The 22,601-nt window shown below is 39.1% G+C and overlaps 1 protein-coding gene across 5 annotated transcripts in view; it reads left to right on the forward strand.

Moving 5' to 3' along the window:
- The window catches only part of GRHL2 (grainyhead like transcription factor 2), a 159,972-nt gene that overhangs the window by 52,384 nt on the left and 84,987 nt on the right, over positions 1 to 22,601 (forward strand). For all 5 annotated transcript variants that reach the window (XM_055303344.1, XM_055303345.1, XM_055303346.1 and 2 more), the window contains exons 3-6: positions 2,295 to 2,362; positions 6,992 to 7,385; positions 18,792 to 18,847; positions 22,209 to 22,365. In XM_055303344.1, coding sequence (XP_055159319.1) covers positions 2,295 to 2,362; positions 6,992 to 7,385; positions 18,792 to 18,847; positions 22,209 to 22,365 — 675 coding nt within the window. The remainder of the gene's footprint in view (positions 1 to 2,294; positions 2,363 to 6,991; positions 7,386 to 18,791; positions 18,848 to 22,208; positions 22,366 to 22,601) is intronic.

Below are 22,601 nucleotides of genomic sequence, written 5' to 3' on the forward strand. Positions count from 1 at the left end.
TTATTATCTGATTCCAGCTCTATGAAAACATGCTTCCTTGGCTAATTGGTTCCTATCTGTTTTGTTGACCATGTAGTGCTGGAAACCAGTTTGTTGGTTTGCTTGTTTGTCTGTTTATATAGCCCATTTATCTGTCTTTCTATCTGTATATCCATCTATCTATCCACCCATCTAATATTCATTAACTAGCTGTGACCATCCAGCAATGGTGGTAGATATGGAGGTGGAATGGATATCCAAAGACTGAGAGGACTTTGGTGGCTCTGCTGAGAGAAGGAGCATTGTATGTTTGAGATACAGTGTGGCTACATGCACAGCACTGATCGAGGCTGCTCAAGTTGAGGTGGGAACTTTTTGGAGCCATGTTTTCAAGAGTAATAGAAAGCATTGAAGAATTTCAAGTTTGAGTGTAATGAGATTAGACTTGCATTTTTAAAGTGAGTCTGGATCTTCTTAATGGATACAGTGGATTTGCAGGGACTAAGTGAAGGAGAGAAGAGACCAGTTGGGAGGCTGATACAGTAGCCCACACAAGAGGTATTGGAGGCTGAACCAGGAGGCAAACATCCAGAAGTGGATGGATTTGAGACATATGGGATTTAGCATAAGTGTTTTCAAGACTCATGTTAGAACATGTATCCACAGTTCATTTTTAAGGCTGAATAATATTCCATTGTATACATATATACCATATTTTGTTTGTTCCTTATCTGTGAACAGACATTTGGGTTTTTTCCAGCTTTTGGCTATTGTGAATAATGATACTGTGAACATTATGTTTATCTGTCAACTTCAGTTGGTGGTAGAAGCTATGTTTCATTCACCTCATTTCTATCTAGCACTTAGCAATGCCTGGCACATTGTAAACCCTTAACATTGACATGTGAACAAAAGACTTAAAATTGATTTATTTTACTTTTTTAAGATTTTATTTATTTACTTATGAGAGACAGAGAGAGGCAAAGACATAGGCAGAGAGAGAAGCAGGCTCCCTGTGGAGAGCCCAATGTGGGACTTGATCCCAGGACCCCAGGATCACAACCTGAGCCAAAGGCAGACATTCAACCACTAAGCCACCCAGATGCTCTGATTTATTTTATATTTGTTTAACAAATGCTTATAAAGTACCAGATATTCCAAGTGCTTTGAAAAAAATTAACTCATTTAATTTTAGTAAAAATGCTGTAAAAATAAGACTGCCATTAAGCATGGTTTACAGATAGGGAAAGTGAGGCAGAGTTTAGTTACTGATAGAGCTGAGATTCGAACCTAGATAATCAGGTCTGGATCTTGACTGGTAGCTACTGTGCTATGCTGCCTCTCTTATCCAGCTGACTGGGCTTGCCTATGTATCCAGGTGAGTGGAAACCATAAAAAATTCTGGAAGAATCCAGAAGAGAGATACTTTTCATAAAGGCTCTTTTATGTCAAAATAATGAAGGCTGCATTTGCGTGCAAAGGAGTGAGGCTAGCATGAAAATGTGGAGATGTGGCAAAAAAACCACAAAATAAAAACAAAGCAAAACATCCAATCAACCACACAAACAAATCTAAACCTTTTATTCATGTGTTTGAAAACTATGGCAGAGACAAGAGAATGTTCTGTACTGCAGTGGGGCGATTGGATGGTGGTCAGAAATGTGGCTGGTAGAGGCATCTCTTTTCTGTAGTAGCACATTTTCACTAATCTTCCAGGTAATGTGTTGGTGTTGTGGTTGCCAAGACAATAACAAAAGTGCATTAGAAGAATAACTATGGAAGCAAGGCTACAAGCTATGGAGGGGTGGTGGTTCAAGGATGGTCCAGGTATACTACATGCTGCTGTCCTTCTGCACGGGACAGCCTCATGCCCTTTGCTCCTCTCAGTGTCAGCACCTGAGGTCCCTCCTCAGAGTGGAGGGTCCGCTCCTGTTCTTTGAGAGGATGCTAAACCCAAGGTGATTTCTATCTGTTCCAGGGTCCAGTTTCCCCCACCACTCATGGTATTTCTTTCCCCTCATTCACTCCCAAGGTGGGGCAGGCTTGGTGGGGGAGGGTGGTCACGTCCAGGCAGAGTTGCCTGTGTCAGCAGGTACACAGCACAACCAAGATCGTCATGGCCTTCTGTTTATCATCACCCCTTTTGTGTCTGAGTGTCATTGCCACTCAGACTACTCATCTGCCTATAGCAGATGTGCCACCTTTTCCTGGAGAACATTCCATTTGAATATCTTTGCTTATGCTGGTCTCTAGCTCTACACTTAACTCACAGTTACATCTACATAAGTCTGACTGATGCTTGGTAATATTTCTAGGTTCCCCGAGACAAGAGGCTGCTGTCTGTAAGCAAAGCAAGTGACAGCCAAGAAGAACAGGATAAAAGGTATGGTGTTATGTAAAAGAATATGCCTGGCTCCCCAAATAACTCTTTTTCTGTATTTTTGAAAACAACAGCATTAAACTATAATTTTTGCTTTTGAGAGGAGATGGGATCAAGGAGTTTAGCCTCTTCTGTCTTTTAGTCTGGACCCAAACTGGCTCTCTTAGTAGAGAGAGCAAATTGCATATTTTGGTTGTACATTCAAAGGGTCATCAGCAGGTTCTTGATATATCCTATCTTCTTTCAAGAAGGCTGAAAATCTGTGGTTAGAGGTGAAACGCTGGCAAGTTTGCCAGGGCAAACTTTTCTGATCATTCCCATGGCTGGATAATTGTAATCAAGTCCCTGAGGGAGTGAGCCTTGTAGGGATTGCTTTTGATGAGTGGGAGAGGAAGGAGACTGGACTGTTTCTCCCTCCAGGAGGCAGCTGGTAGAGAGCCATGAGTAGCAGCAGACACCATGAGGGTGCAGGGTCAAGAAAGATGTTAGGAGATCATTATGTGACCCCCACCTTTCCTGCAACCCTGAATTAAGAACCAATTGAGAAACAAGATGCAGACAGATTGAAATTAAAAAGGAAAAAAAATCAGTTTTATTTCTGATTAAGCCCATGGAGAATGAGATTTTTGAATCCAGAGTTTGCAAAGTGTCCATCCTGATTTAGATATGTCTACTCACCCAATCTCAGGCAGGTCTCCAGGCCTCCCTGAAAGGACAGGCCACCATGGTATGGCAGTGGTGACTGGAGTTCTCTCTCTTCAGCCAGGATGATCCAGACCTAAAGAGGGAACGGGAGGGATTGAACCTCCTCACTCAGCTGCTTCTCCCAGACCCACCAATCAAATGTCTCCCTCTTCTGCTGAGGAATGGGGAGAAGCCACAGTGTTTTCCTCTTGGTGGTTCTTTTATATGGGAATATGAAACCAGGAGAAGTGAAATCCCCTGCTAGCACATACATCGGAATCTTACCTGACCTTGAGAGGAACTGCTTGTGACATGATGATCTTGTTATATGACTACCACCCAGCAGTTCCGGGCTGTGCATCACCCCCAAGGTACATCCTCAGCAGAGATTAAGCTGTCTGCATCTGATTTACAGTTTCAGAGGGATCTTCTGATGCTCCATAGTGTCTTGGGGCCGTGGGCTCTAGTTAGTAGCCCACAGGGAGAAAGAGCCTGACATTCTTCAGGTCCTGTGGCTTTTCCTCCATTTAGCCAGTATTTATTAAGCTAAGCGTGTCCTGTCTGCTAAATCGTATACCAGTATCATAGAAGAGTCAGGGGAAAACATGTTTGAAGATATGTGCTCTGTCTGTATCATAAAGGACAAAAGAGATCATTTTTCGTAAAAGCATCTTTTAGAACAACATTAAAGGGTGACAGCCCCTCATTTTTTTTTTTTTAAGATTTTATTTATCTCTTCATGAGAGACACAGAGAGAGGCAGAGCCATAGGCAGAGGGAGAAGCAGCAGGGAGCCTGATGTGGGACCTCGGGATCACGCCCTGAACCAAAGGCAGACACTCAACTGCCGAGCTGTCCAGGCGTCCCAGCCCCTCATATTTTAATGGTTATTTTTGTGATTTCAGTGGAGCACCTTCAAAAACACTGGCAGTGAGGTGTAGACAAAACCTCCTTGTATAGACTAATTATGACTGAGACTTCTGGTTGAATTTAATTTGGAAGGATATCATTTGGTCTGCAATGTATTTTCATGAATTAAGGTGCCATGTGCTAGCATGATATCATTACAACTGTCTGTATATAGAAGTTGGTACATGGAAAAATAACTGAAAATCTTGATGGCATGATCCAAAATTTTTAAAAAGTATTTTTAATGCACTATTCTTAGCATTGCATTTTTCTCGTATTACGATATTCTGTTCGATTTTAAATTCTATTGCAGGTGATTCAGTAGATCCAAATAATTCTTTCTTTGTTCTAATCATCCATTTTTTGGACATCTTTCTGAAGTTCTTGAGCCTCTAAAACTACTGTTCTACCAAGGCGGGTACACATTGTAGGATGATGCTGCATCTAATATTCCCGTATATGTAATGACGATTTGACTAGTTTTATACAATTCTGTAGTTCACTAGTAATTGTTTGTTTTTATTTTTTTAAAGATTTTTATTTATTTATTCATGAGAAACAGAGAGAGAGGCAGACATAGGCAGAGAGAGAAGCAGGCTCCATCCAGGGATCTCCATGTGGGACTTGATCCAGGGGACTCCAGGATTGTGCCCTGGGTTGAAGGCAGGCGCTCAACCGCTGAGCCACCCAGGCTTTCCACTAATATTTGTTTATAAGGATGCCCCAAATATTTTGACTTGTGTTTTGCATGAATTTAAAGACCTAATAAATTTGGCCTGAAATGGAGTTAGTGAACTTTGAATATTTTGTCAAAGGCAGTAAGTCTGTGTTTGTGTAAAGTCCAGAGGAGTGGAACTGGACACTTGCTTTGGTAGCTAATCAATGTAGACCAGCTCCTTTTACATCCAACTTATAGGACATGATCCACAAATATTAATAGTTAATCCTCCACGAAAGAGTCTGAGGTAAAATTAGTTTGGAAAATTCTGGTTTATAATTAAACAGGTGAAGGAATGCCTGGGGGTGTTTACTGTGTTAGGTTTGTGGCCCACAACAGGATAGCTTTGTTATGGCAATTTTTAAAAAAATACTGATTTTGTCATAGAGTCTTTTCTTTGAGGAACATCTATTAACATTCCATGCAGTGTTCTAAACAATGGAGTTTAGGAAATGCTGACATAAATGGGTGGTTTGGATTTGGCATCATCTAGCTAACTGGACTCAGGTTAAACATAATTTCTAAATTTTTGCTGTGTCTTATATACGGAGTCATGTTATTGCTATGACCATGGAAGCAGGTTAGTACTTAAAGCAGAATGTTTGTAGAGGATTTTATACTTTAAAGGATTACTTTCTATAATGATTTCTACAGATTTGTGACAGGCTCCAAGAAGTTTCAGTGTTTTTCTGTTGGCTCTGTTCATGTGAAGCCATGTTTTCTTCAATCTTCATTCACGTTGAGGATTTGTCTGAGAAATCAAAGCTAAAACTATATAGTCTTGCTTGACAGGTAAACTCAGAGGAGTCAGGAGAGATTAATTCTGGGAAGAACCAATTTTATTCAAGTATTTTTCTATGAGAGATGCCAGTTAGCCGCAGAAATCACACTAATTTAAAAGAAAAAAAAAACAGACATTGGAGACAGGACTCCATGCAAAATATGTATTTTTTTCTCCGTATCATTTAGAATAATCTATAAATAAGTGAGAGGTGACCCCAAATTTAACTGACTGCAGGGACTTTGCTAGTAAAATCGTTGTGCTATTAACAATACTCTTCCATTGACGGATTTCTCTTTGCTATTGCTGTCTCCCAGAATTCTATAGTATAAATGGAAAGTATTTTATTCCAGCCTGGTGAGAATGAATTTTCCAAACCCTCTCCTTTCTCTCTGTACCAGTCAGGAGGTCTGAGATCTGAGAGATCTTGTTTTACATAAGCCCAAGTTATACCACCACTGTTCCTCAAGTCGTGAAAGTCATTCATTGAAGAGGATATCAATGAGCCCATGTTGTTTCTCAATTTAGTGAAAATATCTTAATGATAAATTCTCATTGCCTTTTTTTTTTCTACAAGGATGTTAACCCACAGAACTGTGAAAAATATTCTTCCCACTGCCCCCCTTTAAATTATTGTCTTCCCCTCACCCTTTTAAAAAAGCTATTTTATTACTTTTTCCTTTGAAAGTTTTCAAACATATCTAGGTGTCTCATACCCATCCAATTCTCCAGATTCAGCAGTGGTAACTTTTTGTTATATCTGCTTAATTTCTACCTTTCTCTCTTTTCTTTCTTCTTCTTCTTCTTCTTCTTTTTTATTAATTGCAGTAATCTTTAAAATAAGTTCCTGACATCGTGTCATTTCATCTTTAACTACTTCTCATCTGTATCTCTAAATAAAATGGATGTTTTATAGCATAATCCAAAATCATTATCACATCTAACTAAATGAATGATACTTCCTTAATGTCACCTAACTCCCAGTCCATATTCAATTGCCTCAAAGATCCTATTGTCTCATAAATGCCTTTTTGGTTTTTCAGATCAAGATCCAAACAAGATCTACTCATCCTATTTGTTATAACTTTCAAATCTTTTAATCTAGAACAAGCTTCCCATTCTCTTTTCTTTTTTTCATGCCTCTAACTTATTGAAGAAACCAGGTCAGTAAGATGTACTATGTTGTGTTTGTATGATTGTTTCCTTTTGATGTTGTTTAAGTCATTCTTCTAGAGTCCTGTAATTTCCGAGAGCTGGGAATTAGATATAAAGACTTGCTTAAATTTAGGGTCACCTTTTTTTCTCCCCAGTTGCACTTTATAGGTGGGTTGATTGCATGATACTATGAAACACATGCCCTACTTCTATTGATGTGCAAGGATCCTCTGCATTCCATTGTAAAATTCACCATCAACTTTTCCCCTAATGGCATTAACATCTACCGATTATTGCTTGTATCAGTTATTTTATTAGGAGTTGCAAAATGGTGATTTTTCTAATTCTGTTATGTTGTTTGTGGGGGCGTGGGTTTCACCATGCAGAAACTGTCTTGGCACCAGTGAAGCCCAGGGAAATTTGAGTGGAGGAGAAAACCGAGTGCAGGTCCTAAAGACTGTTCCAGTGAACCTTTCCCTAAATCAAGACCACCTGGAGAATTCAAAACGAGAACAGTATAGCACAAACATCTCTGAGAGCCCAGCCATCATCCCCGTGTCAGGAATCACAGTGGTGAAAGCTGAAGATTTCACACCTGTTTTCATGGCCCCACCGGTGCACTATCCCCGGGGAGATGGTGAGGAACAACGTGTGGTTATCTTTGAACAGACTCAGTATGGCGTGCCCTCCATGGCCAGCCATAGCACCTACCTCAAAGATGACCAGCGCAGCACCCCGGACAGCACTTACAGTGAGAGCTTCAAGGATGGAAACACTGAGGTGAGTACCTGGCGCTGTCATCTGCAGCCAGAACCTAAACCCAGAGACCCCAGCTAATTTTGTTTCTGTTTGCTTTTTAAGTGGGATAGATTAATTAAACTGTGAGTGGGGTTTAAAAAAAATGTGTCTGTATAAAAAGGTTTTAATAAATCTTTGATCTATGTGTGCAGAGGAGTATTTCTATTTTTTTTGACCCCTGGATGCCTGCGTGACTTAGTTAATCATCCGACTCTTAATTTTGTCTCAGATCATGATGTCAGGGTTGTGAGATTGAGCACAACATTGGGCTCCGCACTAAGTGTGGAGCCTGTGTATGATTCTTTCTCTCTTCCCTCTGCCCCTGCCCCACACCCTGCTGGCATGCTGTCTCACTCTCTCTCGAAAAATAAAATAAAATAATAAAAATTTTTCTTGACCCTTAAATGATATTTCGTTGTTTTAGTTTTAGTCTTGAAATTAAATATTTATGAGGAATGAAGAGATGTTTGTGTGGAAACTTCCTACTTTGTAAAGTTTTTCTAGTTTTAACCTTCCAAGTGGTAGCTGAAGGTGTTCCCTATGCATTTTTTAAAGAGTGTAACTCTTTAAGACCTAGTGTGATGAGATACTCAAGAAGGAATCTGTATTATCATAATCAAGTGTGTATATGTATACCTTTTATACTTTACAGATAGAAACCACATATTCTTTTCACATGTCTGTAGAACTTACACAAACAAGATTCTCTGATTGTTTTTTTTTTTAATTTTTAAAGTTTTTAAAAAAGATTTATTTATTTGCTTTAAAGAAGGAGGAGGGGGGCAGAGGGAGAGAGAATCTCCAGCTGATTCCACGCTAACTGTGGAGCCTGGTTTGGTGTTCTAGCTCACGATTCTTAACCGACTAAACCGTCCAGGTGCTGTTTGTTTTAAATTCACAAGTTTTAAGTGAAGTTTGAGAGTTTTGATTAATTGTATATAATGTCAGAATCCATAGATATTTCCCTCACCCTAAAAGTTTTCTTGACCCCCTGCATATGAAACCTCCTCCTCTCTCTGGCTCTGGGCAAGCACTGATCTGCCTTCTGTCTATAGTTTCACTTTTACTTTTTGAGTTGCTGTTTCGTTGCTTGTTTTAAAAGCTTATTTTGTTTCCTTGCTAAATAGTATTCCGTGGTAAGCTGTATTACAGTCTGTTGATCTGTTCACCAATTAATGAACAGATTTGGTTGCTTCTGGTTTTGGCTAGTTTAAATAATGGGGCTGTGAATGGTCCTACGTTCATGTGGATGTGTGCTTTCGTTTCCTAGGTAAATACCTAGGACTGGAATTGCTGGGTCATGTGGTAAATGTGTGTGTAACTTTATAAAGATACTGCTGTACAGCATTTCAAGGTGGCTGTACCTTTTACCTTCCCACTAGCAGTATATGTGGGTTCCCATTTGCCTTATCCTCGCCTAAACTTGGTACTGTCGGTCTTTCTAACGGTCTATTTTAGTGGATATGTGATGGTATCTCATTGTGGCTTGAATTTTCTCTTCTTTCATGTGTAGTGATGTTGAACATCATTTCATGTGCCATGTTTGGTCATTCTTATAACTTCTTCTGTGAAATATCTTTTGAAATATTTTGCCCAATTTTTAAATTGGGTTATCTGTCTTCCTTTAATTAAGAGTTCCTTAAATAATGTGAAGTCAATTACATGTTTTACAGTCTGGTAGCCTTTTTGTTTTTTTAACTATGTCTTTCAAAAAGCATCAGTATTTAATCTTGATGAAGTACATTTAATCAATTTTTCTTTTGTAGTTGATGGCTTTTGATGTATTGCTTGAGAAATCTTGGTCCAACCCAATGTTGCAAAGATTTTCTCTTGCTTTTTTTCTTCCAAGGCTTTTAATAGTTTTATCTCTCACATATAGTTTATAATCCATCCTAGCTAACTTTTGTAACTTTCGTAATGGCATAACGGAACGGTCAAGGTCCATTTGTGTGTGTGTGTGTGGGGGGGGGTATCTATATCCAGTGGGTCTAGCACCATTTGTTAGAAAGACAGTCTTGTCTCTATGTAGTTGCCTTGGGATCTGGTGTAATCTTGAATTAGTTCTCTAATGTTTGACCTAGAATTCTTAACGCATTTTTTTTTTTTAATTGGTTCATGTCAGCTTCTTTGACACTTAGGAGCAATGCCTCTGTATTTGAGATGAAGGTCATGACCTTCCCATTTTTTCTGTCTACTTAGGACAATAAAAGACAATAGCAAAAGGCAAAACTCATGGTTCCTAATTTCCTAAAGAGGAGTTAGTGTGGCAGTGTGCCTAGTGCTTGCAGCCTGTTGCCCACTTAGTTACCATTGGGACAAAATGCAACCTCATGTTGAGATTGCATCCCAAATAATATTTAAAAATAATAAACATTTGATGGGCCTGCTTACTATATGCTGGACATCATTCTGAGTGAAATATACTCATTTAATCCTGGAGAAATCCCTGTGAGGTATGAACTAATTTTGTCATCTCTATTTTCCAAGTGAGGAAACTGAGGCACAGAGAGCCTGCCAATGTCCATGGTCATATTGCAGTAAGTGGCAGAGATGCGACTCATCACAAGCTCTCAGGCTCCAGGAACAATGTCCTTACTGATTATCTCTACACTCTTAAAGAAGACTGTGTGGGGTCTTCTAATCCTCAGTAGTTCCATTCCTTTTTTTTTTTTTTTTAAGATTTTATTTATTTACTCATGAAAGACAGAGAGAGAGAGAGAGGCAGAGACATAGGCAGAGGGAGAAGCAGGCTCCCTGTGGGGAGCCCTATATGGGACTAGATCCCAGACTCTGGGATCACACCCTGAGCCAAAGGCAGGTGCTCAACCATGAGCCACCCAGGCATCCCAGTAGTTCGATTCCTAAACATTTTTTTTTTAAACTGAGTGTCCTTTATCAATGTCATTACACCTTTCTTATCTTTCAGATGGGGGAAGAAGAGCAAAGGGACTGGCCCTCTGCAGTGTTGGCAGGGAGTTAGGTAGATAGGCTGCTCTGGTAGCCCTTCTTCTTCGGGCACCAGCCATTCCTGAATTCCTGTTGTATTCTCTGAAATTGGGGAAAAGCAAAGTGAGACAAGATAAATTCCCTGCCCTTAAGAGGCTACCATATTTCTTGAGTTCTGGTAGCTTTATAATCAAACTTTTAATGTCCTTGTAATAAAAAATATTGTCTTAAACTTAGCTTTCTTAGCTTCCTGGGCCATATTGCTTGAAATAGTTAATAGCTGGAGTGCTTCTGCAGGAAATGCAAATTACTCCACATGGGAATGTCAGGCTCATGCTTTTTCACTAAAAGTTTGCCACTGATGTTTTTCTCACCAGGTGTGGAAATATTCCATTAGTCACAGAAGAGCCCATGGATGTGGCCCAATGTCAACAGAACCATCAAGCTGTTTGGGGGGTGTGTTATCAGTTGTGTTTGTGTTGTAGATAAGGAGGCCTGTGAAAGGGAACCATTGTGTTTGGGTTTTATTTGGAAGTAGATGAGAAAGTAACTTACCAGAAACTCAGTGTGAAGGCTCTTCTCACTAAATTTGGTTTAGCTGCCCTCTTAGCTTTGGAAATCAGTTTTTATTTTGCATATTGTATTTAAATCTGACATAAATTAAATCATGGCATTCCTAACTGGTTGTAAGATTAGGTGAGTTCAGAGTAATTTCACCAAGAAAAGCTTGTCTAAAATCTAGTACTTCTTTTAGGCAAGCTATTAAAATGTTTAGGATTCTCGTTGGATTGGCAAATTTCATTTCTTTTTTAAAAATTTATTTGAGAGAGAGAAAGGAGAGAGGGAGAGCCATCATGAATGAGGGGAGGGGCAGAGAGAGAGGGGGGGAGAGAGGGAGATAAGCAGACTCCCTGCTGAGCACAGAGCTGTAGGGCCCTATCTCACAACCCCAGACCACGACCTGGGCCAAAATCAAGACTTGGGCACCTAAATGACTGAGGTACCCAGCCACCCCAACAAATTTCATTTTTTATTAGAGACTGATTCTTCTGTATGTATGTGTAGGTAGGTATCAGAGAAGGGAGCAGTTTGGCTCAACTCAGGCTGGGATCTTAGTGCTTAAGACAGTGGTAGCATTAAAAAGTTCTTTAATGGATTGGGCAGCCCCCGTGGCTCAGCGGTTTAGCGCCGCCTTCAGCCCAGGGCCTGATCCTGGAGACCTGGGATTGAGTTTGCTCCCTGCATGGAGCCGGCTTCTCCCTCTGCCTGTGTCTCAGCCTCTCTCTCTCTGTGTGTGTGTCTCTCATGAATAAATAAATAAAATCTTAAAAAAAATTGAAAAAAAGTTCTTTAATGGATTGATTTTAGGGAATTTGATTTACATTTTATTGTACAGCTCCTTTGTAAAAAACATTTGGTAAATGTTTACTACTAGTGTTAGGTGCTGTGCTAGATGTTGGAGTAGAGGACAGAAGGAAGGATGCTTTGATTTTTATCCTCTAGAAGCTTACTATCTGTCTATATCTGTGAAGAGAAATAATGATAGTTGCCATTTATTTTGTAGTACTGTGTGCCAGCCACTGTGGCTTACACATTTTATTTCTAATCCTTACTATAATTCCAAAAAGATGTTATTGTTTCCATCTTACTGATGAAAAGATAGAGGTTCAGAGAGGTTAAGAAACTTGCCAAAGGTCACACAGCTAATAAGTAAAGGAGTATAACTGATAAATACAATCAGGGAGGTATTAACACCTAGGATGTTTTTAGGAAACATGTAAATATTAAGACATGGAAGGAAGAGTTTGGATAGAAAAATTATATAGTCATAATAAGAATCAAAGTAGAGGAACACCTGGGTGGCTCAGCGGTTAAATGTCTGCCTTTGGCTCAGGATGTGATCGTGGGGTCGCGAGTCCTGCATTGGACTCCTTGCAGGGAGCCTGCTTCTCCCTCTACCTATGTGTCTGCCTCTTTCTTTCTGTGTCTCTCATGAATAAATGAATAAAATCTTAAAAAAAAAGAATCAAAATGGAAGAATTTTATTCTGTACTGTGATTTTGTGTCAGTTAACATTAGTTTGTCTAGTTTTGTGAATAAAGGAGCACTAAGATCTCAGTGATTTAATATACTCAAAGTTTATTTCTTGTTAATAATAATCCTGATACACATCTGCAGACCTCTTTTCTTATTAGTGACTCGGAAATCCAAATTTCCTCCTTTTTATGACATTACCATCTCTAAATGTGGCTTCACCCTTACTGGTGAAGTGAGATCATAAGATTGCAGACTGACTTGCAAACACTTTGACCTGGAAGTGACATGGGCCACTCTTGCTCATATGTTATTGGCTAGAACTAGTCACAGGGTCTTAACTAACTGCAAGGGGGCTGAGAAGTTCAGTCCTGCCGTGTACTCAGGAAAAGAACTATATATGGGCAAGCACCAGATATTTCTACCATGCATTTCATAATTCAACCCCTGGCATATTATTTGTCAAATTAGCATAGTTTTTAGAGAATCCTGAAATGCAAAGAATGATCATTTGTCATACTCAATAGACATATAATGGTTAGTCTATTGATTTTATATTCATCAGCAGACTGATACTAGAAGTTAGCCTGAATTTAAGCCCTGTCCAGCATGATTAATTTTTAACTGGGAGTTCATTTCCTTCCACATATTTAAATAATAAAACCTTAGTAAGATAGGATGTATTACACACACACACACACACACACACACACACTATGGAATAATAAGCAATCATAAAAAAGGGCGTGATCTTGTCATTTGCAGCAAAGACCTAGGGTGTATTATACAAAGTGAAATAAGTCATTTCGAGAAAGACAAATACCATATGATTTCACTGATGTGGAATCTAAAAAACAAAACAAATGAATAAACAAAAGCAGAATCAGACCTATAAATACAAAGAACAGACTGATGGTTGGCAGAGGGAAGACGGGTGAGGGGATGGGCAAAATGAGTGAAGGGGAGTGTGAGATACAGGTTTCCAGTTATGGAATAAGTCGTAGAGATAAAGGGCTAGCATAAGGAATATCATCAGTGATATTGTAAAAGTGTTGTATGGTGACAAATGGTAGCTACATGTGTGATGAGAGTGGCAAAATATAGAAAAGTTGACTCACTATGTTATACACCTGAGACTAATGTAACATTGTATGTCAACTATACTAAAAAAATTTTTTTTAAAGAATAAAATCTTAATGTGGAATCAAGTACTAAATTGGAACATAGCTTCACTTGTGATTAATACACTTGATTTTACTATGTTTATTGTAAACATATGACATAGTGCATATGTTACTATCAGACTTATATCATTTTATTATATCTGTTTTTGGATCAAGCAAAATTTTGGAAAATCTCTAGTGTATATATTTTATACTTTAGGGAGATTTAGATTTCTCTATGTGTAGTGAAATTTGATGAGATTGTATGAACCATTATTCAGATTCGTAGTAGTCATCTTCCCACTTCATGAATATCATGGCTATGGAAAACCCTCATCTGTTGCAGCTGGTACTTTGCAGCACCATTTGATGCTTTGATCACTCTTTCTTCTTTAAAATGCTCTTGGCTACATGTCTACAGCTTCAGTTATCATGTATATACTAAAAACTTACAAATTTTTTTCTCTAGCCCAGTTCTCTTCTCTTTGCTCCAGACCTTTATATCCAACTGCCTATGACTCTCCACCTATCCCAAAACTGATTTATAATCTTTCCTGTGTTTTCCACCTTAGTTGGTAGCATCAGCATCCTGGTTTCTTAAGAAACTAGGATATTTGCTTGATATTCTGCTCTCCTTCATCATACATTGTCAATTATGTCAGTATTACTTTTTTTTTTAAGATTTTATTTATTCATTCATAAGAGACATAGAGAGAGAGAGAGGCAGAGACACAGGCAGAGGGAGAAGCAGGTCCCATGCAGGGAGGCCGACGTGGGACTCGATCCCGGGGCCTCCAGGATCCCACCCTGGGCTGAAGGCGGTGCTAAACCTCTGAGCCACCAGGGCTGCCCCCAGTATTACTTATTAAGTATCTCTCAAAGCCATCTAGTTTTCTCTATTCCACTTCCACCATGCTGGAACAATCTGTCATTATCTCTGCCTGTTTTTGTACACTGTACCAGGGATGCTGTTTTTGACATGCTTCTCTGATTGTATCACCACCGCATCACTTAAATCCCATTGCTTTTAGTTTTAATATCTAAATCTTTAACAGGTATAGAAAGCATTGTATATTCTGCTTCTCCTCTGCCTTTCCCACTTCATCGTGGACCTCTTTCCCCCTTATGCTTTCTGCTGTGGGCTCCATACAGTTCTGTGAACCTGATATACTTCCTCCTGCCTCAGGACCTTTGTACATGCTGCTCCGCGTTCTAGAATTGTGCTTTGTAATGCCATAGCTGCTAGCCATGTGTGGCAGTTACAGTTAAATAAAATCAAGAATTTTAGTTTCTCAGTCCCACTAACTACCATTTTAAGTCCTTGATGTGAGCAGTACTACCACATTGGACAATGAAGATACAGAACACTTCCATCTTTACACAAAATTCTATTGGACAGCACTCTTCTAAAATATTCTTTGCCCCTTCTCTCACCCTTCTTCCTGTGTACTTACTCAAGGAAGCCCTCCCCATCCTCCCTTCTGTTCCCAGTAAATTTTCTCTGTAACTAAGTCTCCCAGCTAAAGACCACCATGAACACATCTGTAAGCAGGATTACATTTATTTAGCCTGCTTCAGCAGGGGACCCTTAGGAACAACTCAGAAAGAGTGTTTGGGCTTACAGTGGGTAAGTGTAAGAAGGGATTACAGATGTGACCGTCAGCTCTGGACTGGATATAAGACATTGGGGGCATCTTGGAAACTGGGTAACCATGGTTCAGGCAATGAGATGAGCAAAGCAGGACTGAAGATGCCTTTGCCAAGAAAGCAGCAGTCCCTCAGAAGGAAGACATGTTATTCACTTTTATAGCAGTGTGTGACTGTCTTCTGGGCTTCTGTTGGAATGTTGCTGTTGGCCTTGTCTGTGTGCCACTGGAAGTAGTACACCAAGACTGATTGTCAGTGGGACTCATTTTTATTTTCTCAGTTCCTGGAACTCTGTTGCTCTTTTCAAGTAATGTGTTTTCTCTGCTAGACCAGAAGCTTCATGAGAGCAGAGGCCTCTTCTGGTTCACTTTGGTACCTGTAGCACCTAGGACACTGCCTGATACAAAGTAGATGCTTAGCCTTTATTGAAAGAGTGGATGAATGAATAAATGAATGATAAGACCTAAAAAAAATGGTGACTGATCACAGACCACAGGCATGGAATCAGAAAGTATCTGATTTTCTGACAGTTGAAGAATCATTTGTCTTTTCACACTAGACTCTTAGCAGGTGTCTCTTTGCTCCCACCTAAGAAAAACACTAGAATTCTAATATTCAGAATTTAAATATAACATTCTAATATTGCCTGGTATCTCAAGTCCTTTCAGGGTAGTCTTTATTTATTTTTTTTAAGATTTTATTTATTCACGAGACATGCAGAGAGATAGGCAGAGACATAGGCAGAGGGAGAAGCAGACTCCATGTGGGGAGCCCGATGCGGGACTTGATCCCAGGACCCCGGGATCACATCCTGAGCCGAAGGCACACGCTCAACTGCTGAACCGCCCAGGCATCCCTCAGGGTAATCTTTAAAGTATGTTATACCTTCTTTACTATCATTTTTGTCAGTCTGAATGAAGAAATGTATGGATGCATTATATCAGATCACGGTAAGGTATAGTGATGTTGGCTGTCTGCCTGCCTTTTGGCATCCTATGAATTAATATTAAAAGTTTTCCAAATAGTTGGTAACTGTAAAGACCCAAATGTTTCGGCTGTAATTCTCACCAAATCACGCAGGGCCATATGATCCGTCAATGTGATCAGGTCTCATAAAGAACTGTGATTTTTCCAGGTGGAATAATTTTTTTTCTTAAATTATAAAGACAATATAAAAGAATTAAGGATAACATTTTAAGCTTGAAAAAAGTAGTATTCACGTTGGTAACATGTCTACTATATTTATTTTTTCATAGTTCTTATCCACATACATTCATGTTATTGGAGTAAGATTCTCTATTTTAATCAGCGTATAGTTGACCATCTCTTTGAATCTGAACAATTGTAGTGTATCACACCTTCTTGCATCACCTGAGGGATTAGAATCATTGAATTTATTAGTCCAATATGTTGTAGTAGGCTAGTTAAGCCTTAGGCCTCAGAGTTCTATGGCATGGACAATAAATTCACTGAGGGCCATGTTTACTGATACTGGTTCATCATGTGTTGTTATGGGTTACTGCATATTCCTTCAAAGAACACCTTGGAAATGCATCTCCTCTGTCTTCCTTAAATGCCCTTTTCATCATGCTCCCCTCCTACTCAAAAATTTCCTAATTCTTAACTATACTAAGCGTAAATACCTTTTCACAGATCAGCCTGTCCAGCAGAACTTTCTGCAGTGATGGAAATTTCCTTTATTCTCTCCAGTGTAGTAGCCAATAGCCATATATGTAGTAGCCAATAGACATATATGGCAATTTAGTATTTAAGATGTGGCTGGTTGCTTGAGAAACTAAGTGTGTAACCTAGATTTTTAGATCCTCTCTTCATACTCAAATCAGGCCTATGTCCTTGGCCCCATATATGAGCCACATTTATATCTATCATTTTGTCTTGACTCATGTTGGTCCTCTGGATTACTTTTTCTCTATTCCTTCAATTAATCCAGCTTCTCTTGTAGCTTCCCGGGGTTAGAGCAATCTCCACAATTTCCACGAAATCTTCCTGTAATCTTGGTGATTTTCCTTTCCTGGCAATGCTCATTTTGTGTTTCTCCAGCTAGGACACCTGAATGAATGAATGAATGAATGAATGATTCAAAATAGACTTTCACATCTAGTCATTTGCTGTATTTTACTTCCATTTGTTCTTGTTGTTAATGTGAATTTACCTATCTCCTCTACCAGTATATCTCCTCAACTATATTTTTGAGGCCAGGACAGTGTTTTATATATTTTCTGTATTTCTCTGGGCCCATTCAGTTGGTAGAGCCCCAGAATATTCCCATTGCATGCTTTGTTGATTGATTGTAAAAGAAACACAAATCTGTTTTCTTTGATTCTTTGTCACAATTACTTAATCAGTCAAGTATTTGTGAAATGTTCCTAGGATGCACTTTGAAAGGCAAACCATTTGCTTGGATCCAGGGAATTTATAAGACTGCATAAAAAGAAGATCATATATATGTACATATAAACTGAATTCTAAAGATGGTGATTAGGGATTGTGAAGAAAATTTGGAAAATAGCTGAGTAACCCTTTCCTGAGAAGGAAACCTTCAAACTGCTAGTCAAAGGATGGAAGCTTATGGCTGGGAAATGAGAAGCAGGAAAGTTATTTCTTTGAAAGAGATCATGCAAAAAGGTCACAGTGGGAGGACCAGGTGTTTGGGGTAAATCAAGTACTTTTTCATTCTGTTATATTCACTTAAGGATCAAGAGCTGGGGCTTCTGTGCATCTGCTTTTGAAAGGGTTTTAAAATGTAACAAAGTGTATCCTACTTGCACCTAACAACAACTGGAGATCTCTGGATCCAAGCTTCATCATGTATAATACTAGGACTTAGAGTTTCCCTTAAAAGTTTTGTGTACAAAACTTACAATATTGTGATAATGACAGTCTTAGACAAGGGCACTGAATATGCACAAGTGATTACTATATAATAGAATTGAATACAGATAGAGCTCACTATGTACCAGATACTGTACTTAGTACTTCACATCTCTTATCATATTTATGCTTCTTATCACTGCAAATGAGCATTTTATAGATGGAGAAAATCTGGCCCTTGCCTCAGTTTATACAGGTAGTGGGTAAGAGTTAGAACTTGATGCTAAGACAGCCTTTCCCTAGAAACTCTGCCCCTAACCATTCTAAATACTGCCCTATGCTGTGTATGCATGTGGCCTCTCTGTAGTTAGTATTGTATTAACTTAGAATTTGTGACTTTCGGAATAAGCATTGGAGATAATAGGAAATGGAAGCAATGTTTTATATGTTTGAAGAAATAGGTTCCAGTACCTACACACTTTCAGAACTCCTGCGGACATGTGAATATGGACATATGAATAATACACAAAGCACAAATGTCTTTTCTGTTAAGTATAATCCTCAATGTGCAGGTGATTTGCAAGTTCTATGCACAAATAGTAAGTAAATATTTTCATTGTAATTGAAAACAATACTAAAAAATGTATTATCTTTCTTTCTGAAGTGAGGATAAAACTGTTTGGACACATTTATTACTCCCCCCCCCTTTTTTTTTCATGATGACTTATGTATTTGTTTTAATTTTGATGACTTTTAAATTTTGCAGAAATTCCGGAGTGCTTCAGTTGGGGCTGAGGAGTACCTGTATGACCAGACATCAGGGTAGGTTATCAGGAGATGCCCCAAGAAACTAATGAACTGATCACACTTTAAATGTATCCCCAACTTATACTTTTGAACCTTTAAAACAAATTATTTTCTTTATATAGTGACTTCTAAATTACTGTTTCCAATCTTGACCTATATTCTGAGGCCTATTCCCTTTTTCCGTTCTTCTGTTGGTTAGATATCCCTTCTTAGGTGGTTCTCTGAATCTCAGACACATGGACCTCCAACATAGTATGTGAATAATTGGAACTCTTTACCTTTCTTTTTCTTTTCTTCCTTCCTTCTCCACTTCTTTGATATCTGTTCTGCTTTTATTTCCTATTGTGGCTAATGATGCAACCATCCTCTAGTTACTCACCCTACAGGTGTAAAGATCTACCTGACTTTTTGCTACACTTTAATCACACTTGCCAAGTGCTGAATGTTCTTTTCTACATGTCCTGTTCCTTATAGCTTACTCTTATTCATATTCTGAACTGTTTTAATGTAATTGATCTTCCTGCAAGCACTTTCTTTTCTCTTCTGTTCCACTTTGCACATAATTAGCTACCAACTATCATACTGGTGCCTTCCATGTACAAGTAATGCAAAAGGTATGGGAATAAGATAGAACCTCTCCTTATAAGAAGCCCATAGACTTTTGGAGGGGACAAATGTAGTGATGGACAATTACAATTTGCTAAGAGATGAATCAGTCCTGCTACAGAGATACATAAACAGATAGCTGAGAAGACCTATGGGTCTGTGTGTGGTGGGGGTTAGGAGTGGTGGGGATGGGAAAAGCTTGCAGGAAGAGGGCATTGGAGCCAGGTGCTAAAGGATTGTGAGCAGGAGTTTTCCAGGGAAAGAAGGAAGATTAAGAACATTCTAGGTGGAGAGACCGGATGTTCAAAGACTTTGGTTATGGTCATGCCCCATGGATAGAAGAGAATGGCAAGAAATGAATTGATCTCTTTTGTTTCACAAAATTTATCAGTGATGTCACCATTTCAGACAGGATTAGACACAAATTACTCATGAAGGTGGGCAGGGCCCTCTATGTGCTGGTTCCTTTGTACTTTAAACCTTGTGTCCCACCGTATTTCTCGCTCCTTTGCTTTTACATTTGTGGTCCTCTTCTATTCTCTCTGTTTCCACCTTCAGTTCTCCTGATCCTTCAGGATCTTGCTCCAGCCTCAGGCTCCCCAGTCATCTGCCCCAGATCATCCGAGTCAGTTTCAGTGTGTGGTGTTTGTGAGTGGGAGGGGTGAAGTAGGGAACATAGAGTTCCAAGTCCCCTTCTAAAATGTGGAAATACATGTATAATTTAAATTATATATGCTATATAAACCCAGATTGCCATGTAATCAGCTATCAGGCTGGTAAAAAGAGCATTGATTGACCTGCCAATCACTGGATCTATCTTTTCTTTCTGCTGCATTGTCCACTGGAGTGATCAAGTTTCTCACCCTTTCCTCACCTGTGAAATGAGGAAGGTGCTTTTATTTCCTGTGTTATGGATACACTTGGGGAGCATGAAACCCCCAAAATTATATTCAGAACGATTTCTGTTCCTATGTGCTTTTTTCCGGGGAGAAGGTTCACAGCTTTCTTCATGTTTTTTTGGTTTTTGTTTTTTGTTTGTTTGTTTTAAGGCAGCCTGTGCCCTAGACAAAGTTGCAAGCTGCTGGTCTAGGTGATTCCTAATATCCTGTCCAGGTCTCAAATGTTATGATTCAGTAGTTGTATTGAAATTGCTTTCCAGGCAAAATAACAGTGAAATTGGTTCTGTCTTGAATGATTTATTTCCCACCATGTCCTCTAAGATATGTATTCCGGAATTTGCTTGGTTTATCAGCTCATGTGTAAGGTTGTTCTCATAAAAAGAGGAATATTATTGTGCCCTTCAAATTTCTTTCTCCTTATGGAAGTTACAAAAAATTAAACGTTGCAGAAATATTTAACCTAGAAAATAGGGGTCTCTCATAATCTTGTAAGTAGACCATTTCCAGAGGTGAACTTTGAGGCATTTTTACACCTAGCCTTTCAAAGACTATGAAATCAAAGAGCTGAGAAAATAGATAGGCCTAGTGAAGAGTTTCTGGTGATGAAGTGCACAAAGCATTGGTTATTGGATCAACACTATCAGCCATCCTGTAGTATAGCAGAAATACATATTTCTGAATCAACATACTGAACAAAAAAGACTCTGGTCTTTTTTGACCACAGTGGTCAAACCTGTTGACCACCGGTGGTTCTTACCTGTTGTTTATTTTAAGTAATTGATACATTCTTCAAAGTTGGGAAAATCAATGCTTTTATTTTGTAAATTAAGTACTATTTTAAAAATATTAGGGAAATTGTGTAGAGCAGAGATTTGCAAACTTTTTCTACAATGGGTTAGATAGTGACTGTTTTAGATTTGGCACACTATACGTCACAACTACTAAACCCTGCTGTTGTAGTGTGAAAGTAGCTGTAGACAAGATCTAAATGAATGAACTTAGCTGGGACGCCTGAGTGGCTTAGCGGTTGAGTGTCTGCCTTTGGCTCAGGGCGTGAACCTGGAGTTCCAGGATCGAGTCTCCCATCGGGCTCCCTGCATGGAGCCTGCTTTTCCTCCCTCTGCCTATGTCTGCCTCTCTCTCGGTGTCTCTTGTGAATAAATAAATAAAATCTAAAAAAAAAAATGAACATAGCTTTGTTCCAATAAAACTTCATTTACAATAATAGGCAGGGAGCTGGATTTGACCAGTGGTCCATTATTGACAAACTCCTGATTTGGAGCAGTAGTGATTCTTTAATGAGTTCTTTTGCAGTCTTAAAATAGAAAACGAAATATAAAAGCAACAGTCACTGTTATGGAACTAGATTCTCAACAGTGAGGGTCTGAGTTTTAGATTTTCACGTTTTGAAATGTTTTAAAGTGGGATATAGCTATTTGCGACATCTTAGTTATGCAAAAAAGACAGTTAAGTACAGGTATGAATTGAACAAAAGCTTTCACACATTTGGCTTGTTGCTAGGATGAAAGTGGCAAATTCTATCAATTCTTAAGCCTCAGGCATTACTGATTGTCACCCAAGACCTAACAGGTTCTCCTGGCATAGCCTTGCATAATTGGACAGGCACCTCGTGGACTTTCTCCCCTTCTAAACCATCAGGTTTATGAGCCACTATTAGAAATGTTGTATACATTGTATTGGCAGTGACCTTTGGTCAGGTTGCATCTCTTTTGCCATATGCTTGCTGTGTTTTGTCTCTGAAATAGAGTAAGTATTGGTTAATATTTATACAAAATACTGTAAATGTGAAATTGATTAGGAAGGCAGAAATGTCCAAGTGAGTGACTCTGACTACTGTTTTCTGTTCACAGCGGCACATTTCAGTACACTCTGGAAGCCACCAAATCTTTGCGTCAGAAGCAGGGGGAGGGCCCCATGACCTACCTCAACAAAGGACAGTTCTATGCCATAACGCTCAGTGAGACTGGAGACAACAAATGCTTCCGACACCCAATCAGCAAAGTCCGGGTATGAGCCTCATTTCTTAAATAAAGCACAGAGGGATCAGATGAAGGGAATTGCTATCTAACAGTCTTGTGGAAGGGCGTGGAAAAAATTCCAAAATAAATAATTCTAGAACAAATGTCAGAGAGCTGGAGCAGGAGAACTTACTGGCTTCCAGTTTATCATTTTAATCAGTAACCAATAAATGCCAGGGAAGGGACATGGTTGGGGCATGCTTTCTGACTGTATTTTCCCAGCTT

This window comes from Nyctereutes procyonoides, unplaced genomic scaffold (genome assembly GCF_905146905.1).
Source record: "Nyctereutes procyonoides isolate TBG_1078 unplaced genomic scaffold, NYPRO_anot_genome, whole genome shotgun sequence".
NCBI classification, from domain to species: Eukaryota; Metazoa; Chordata; class Mammalia; order Carnivora; family Canidae; genus Nyctereutes; species Nyctereutes procyonoides.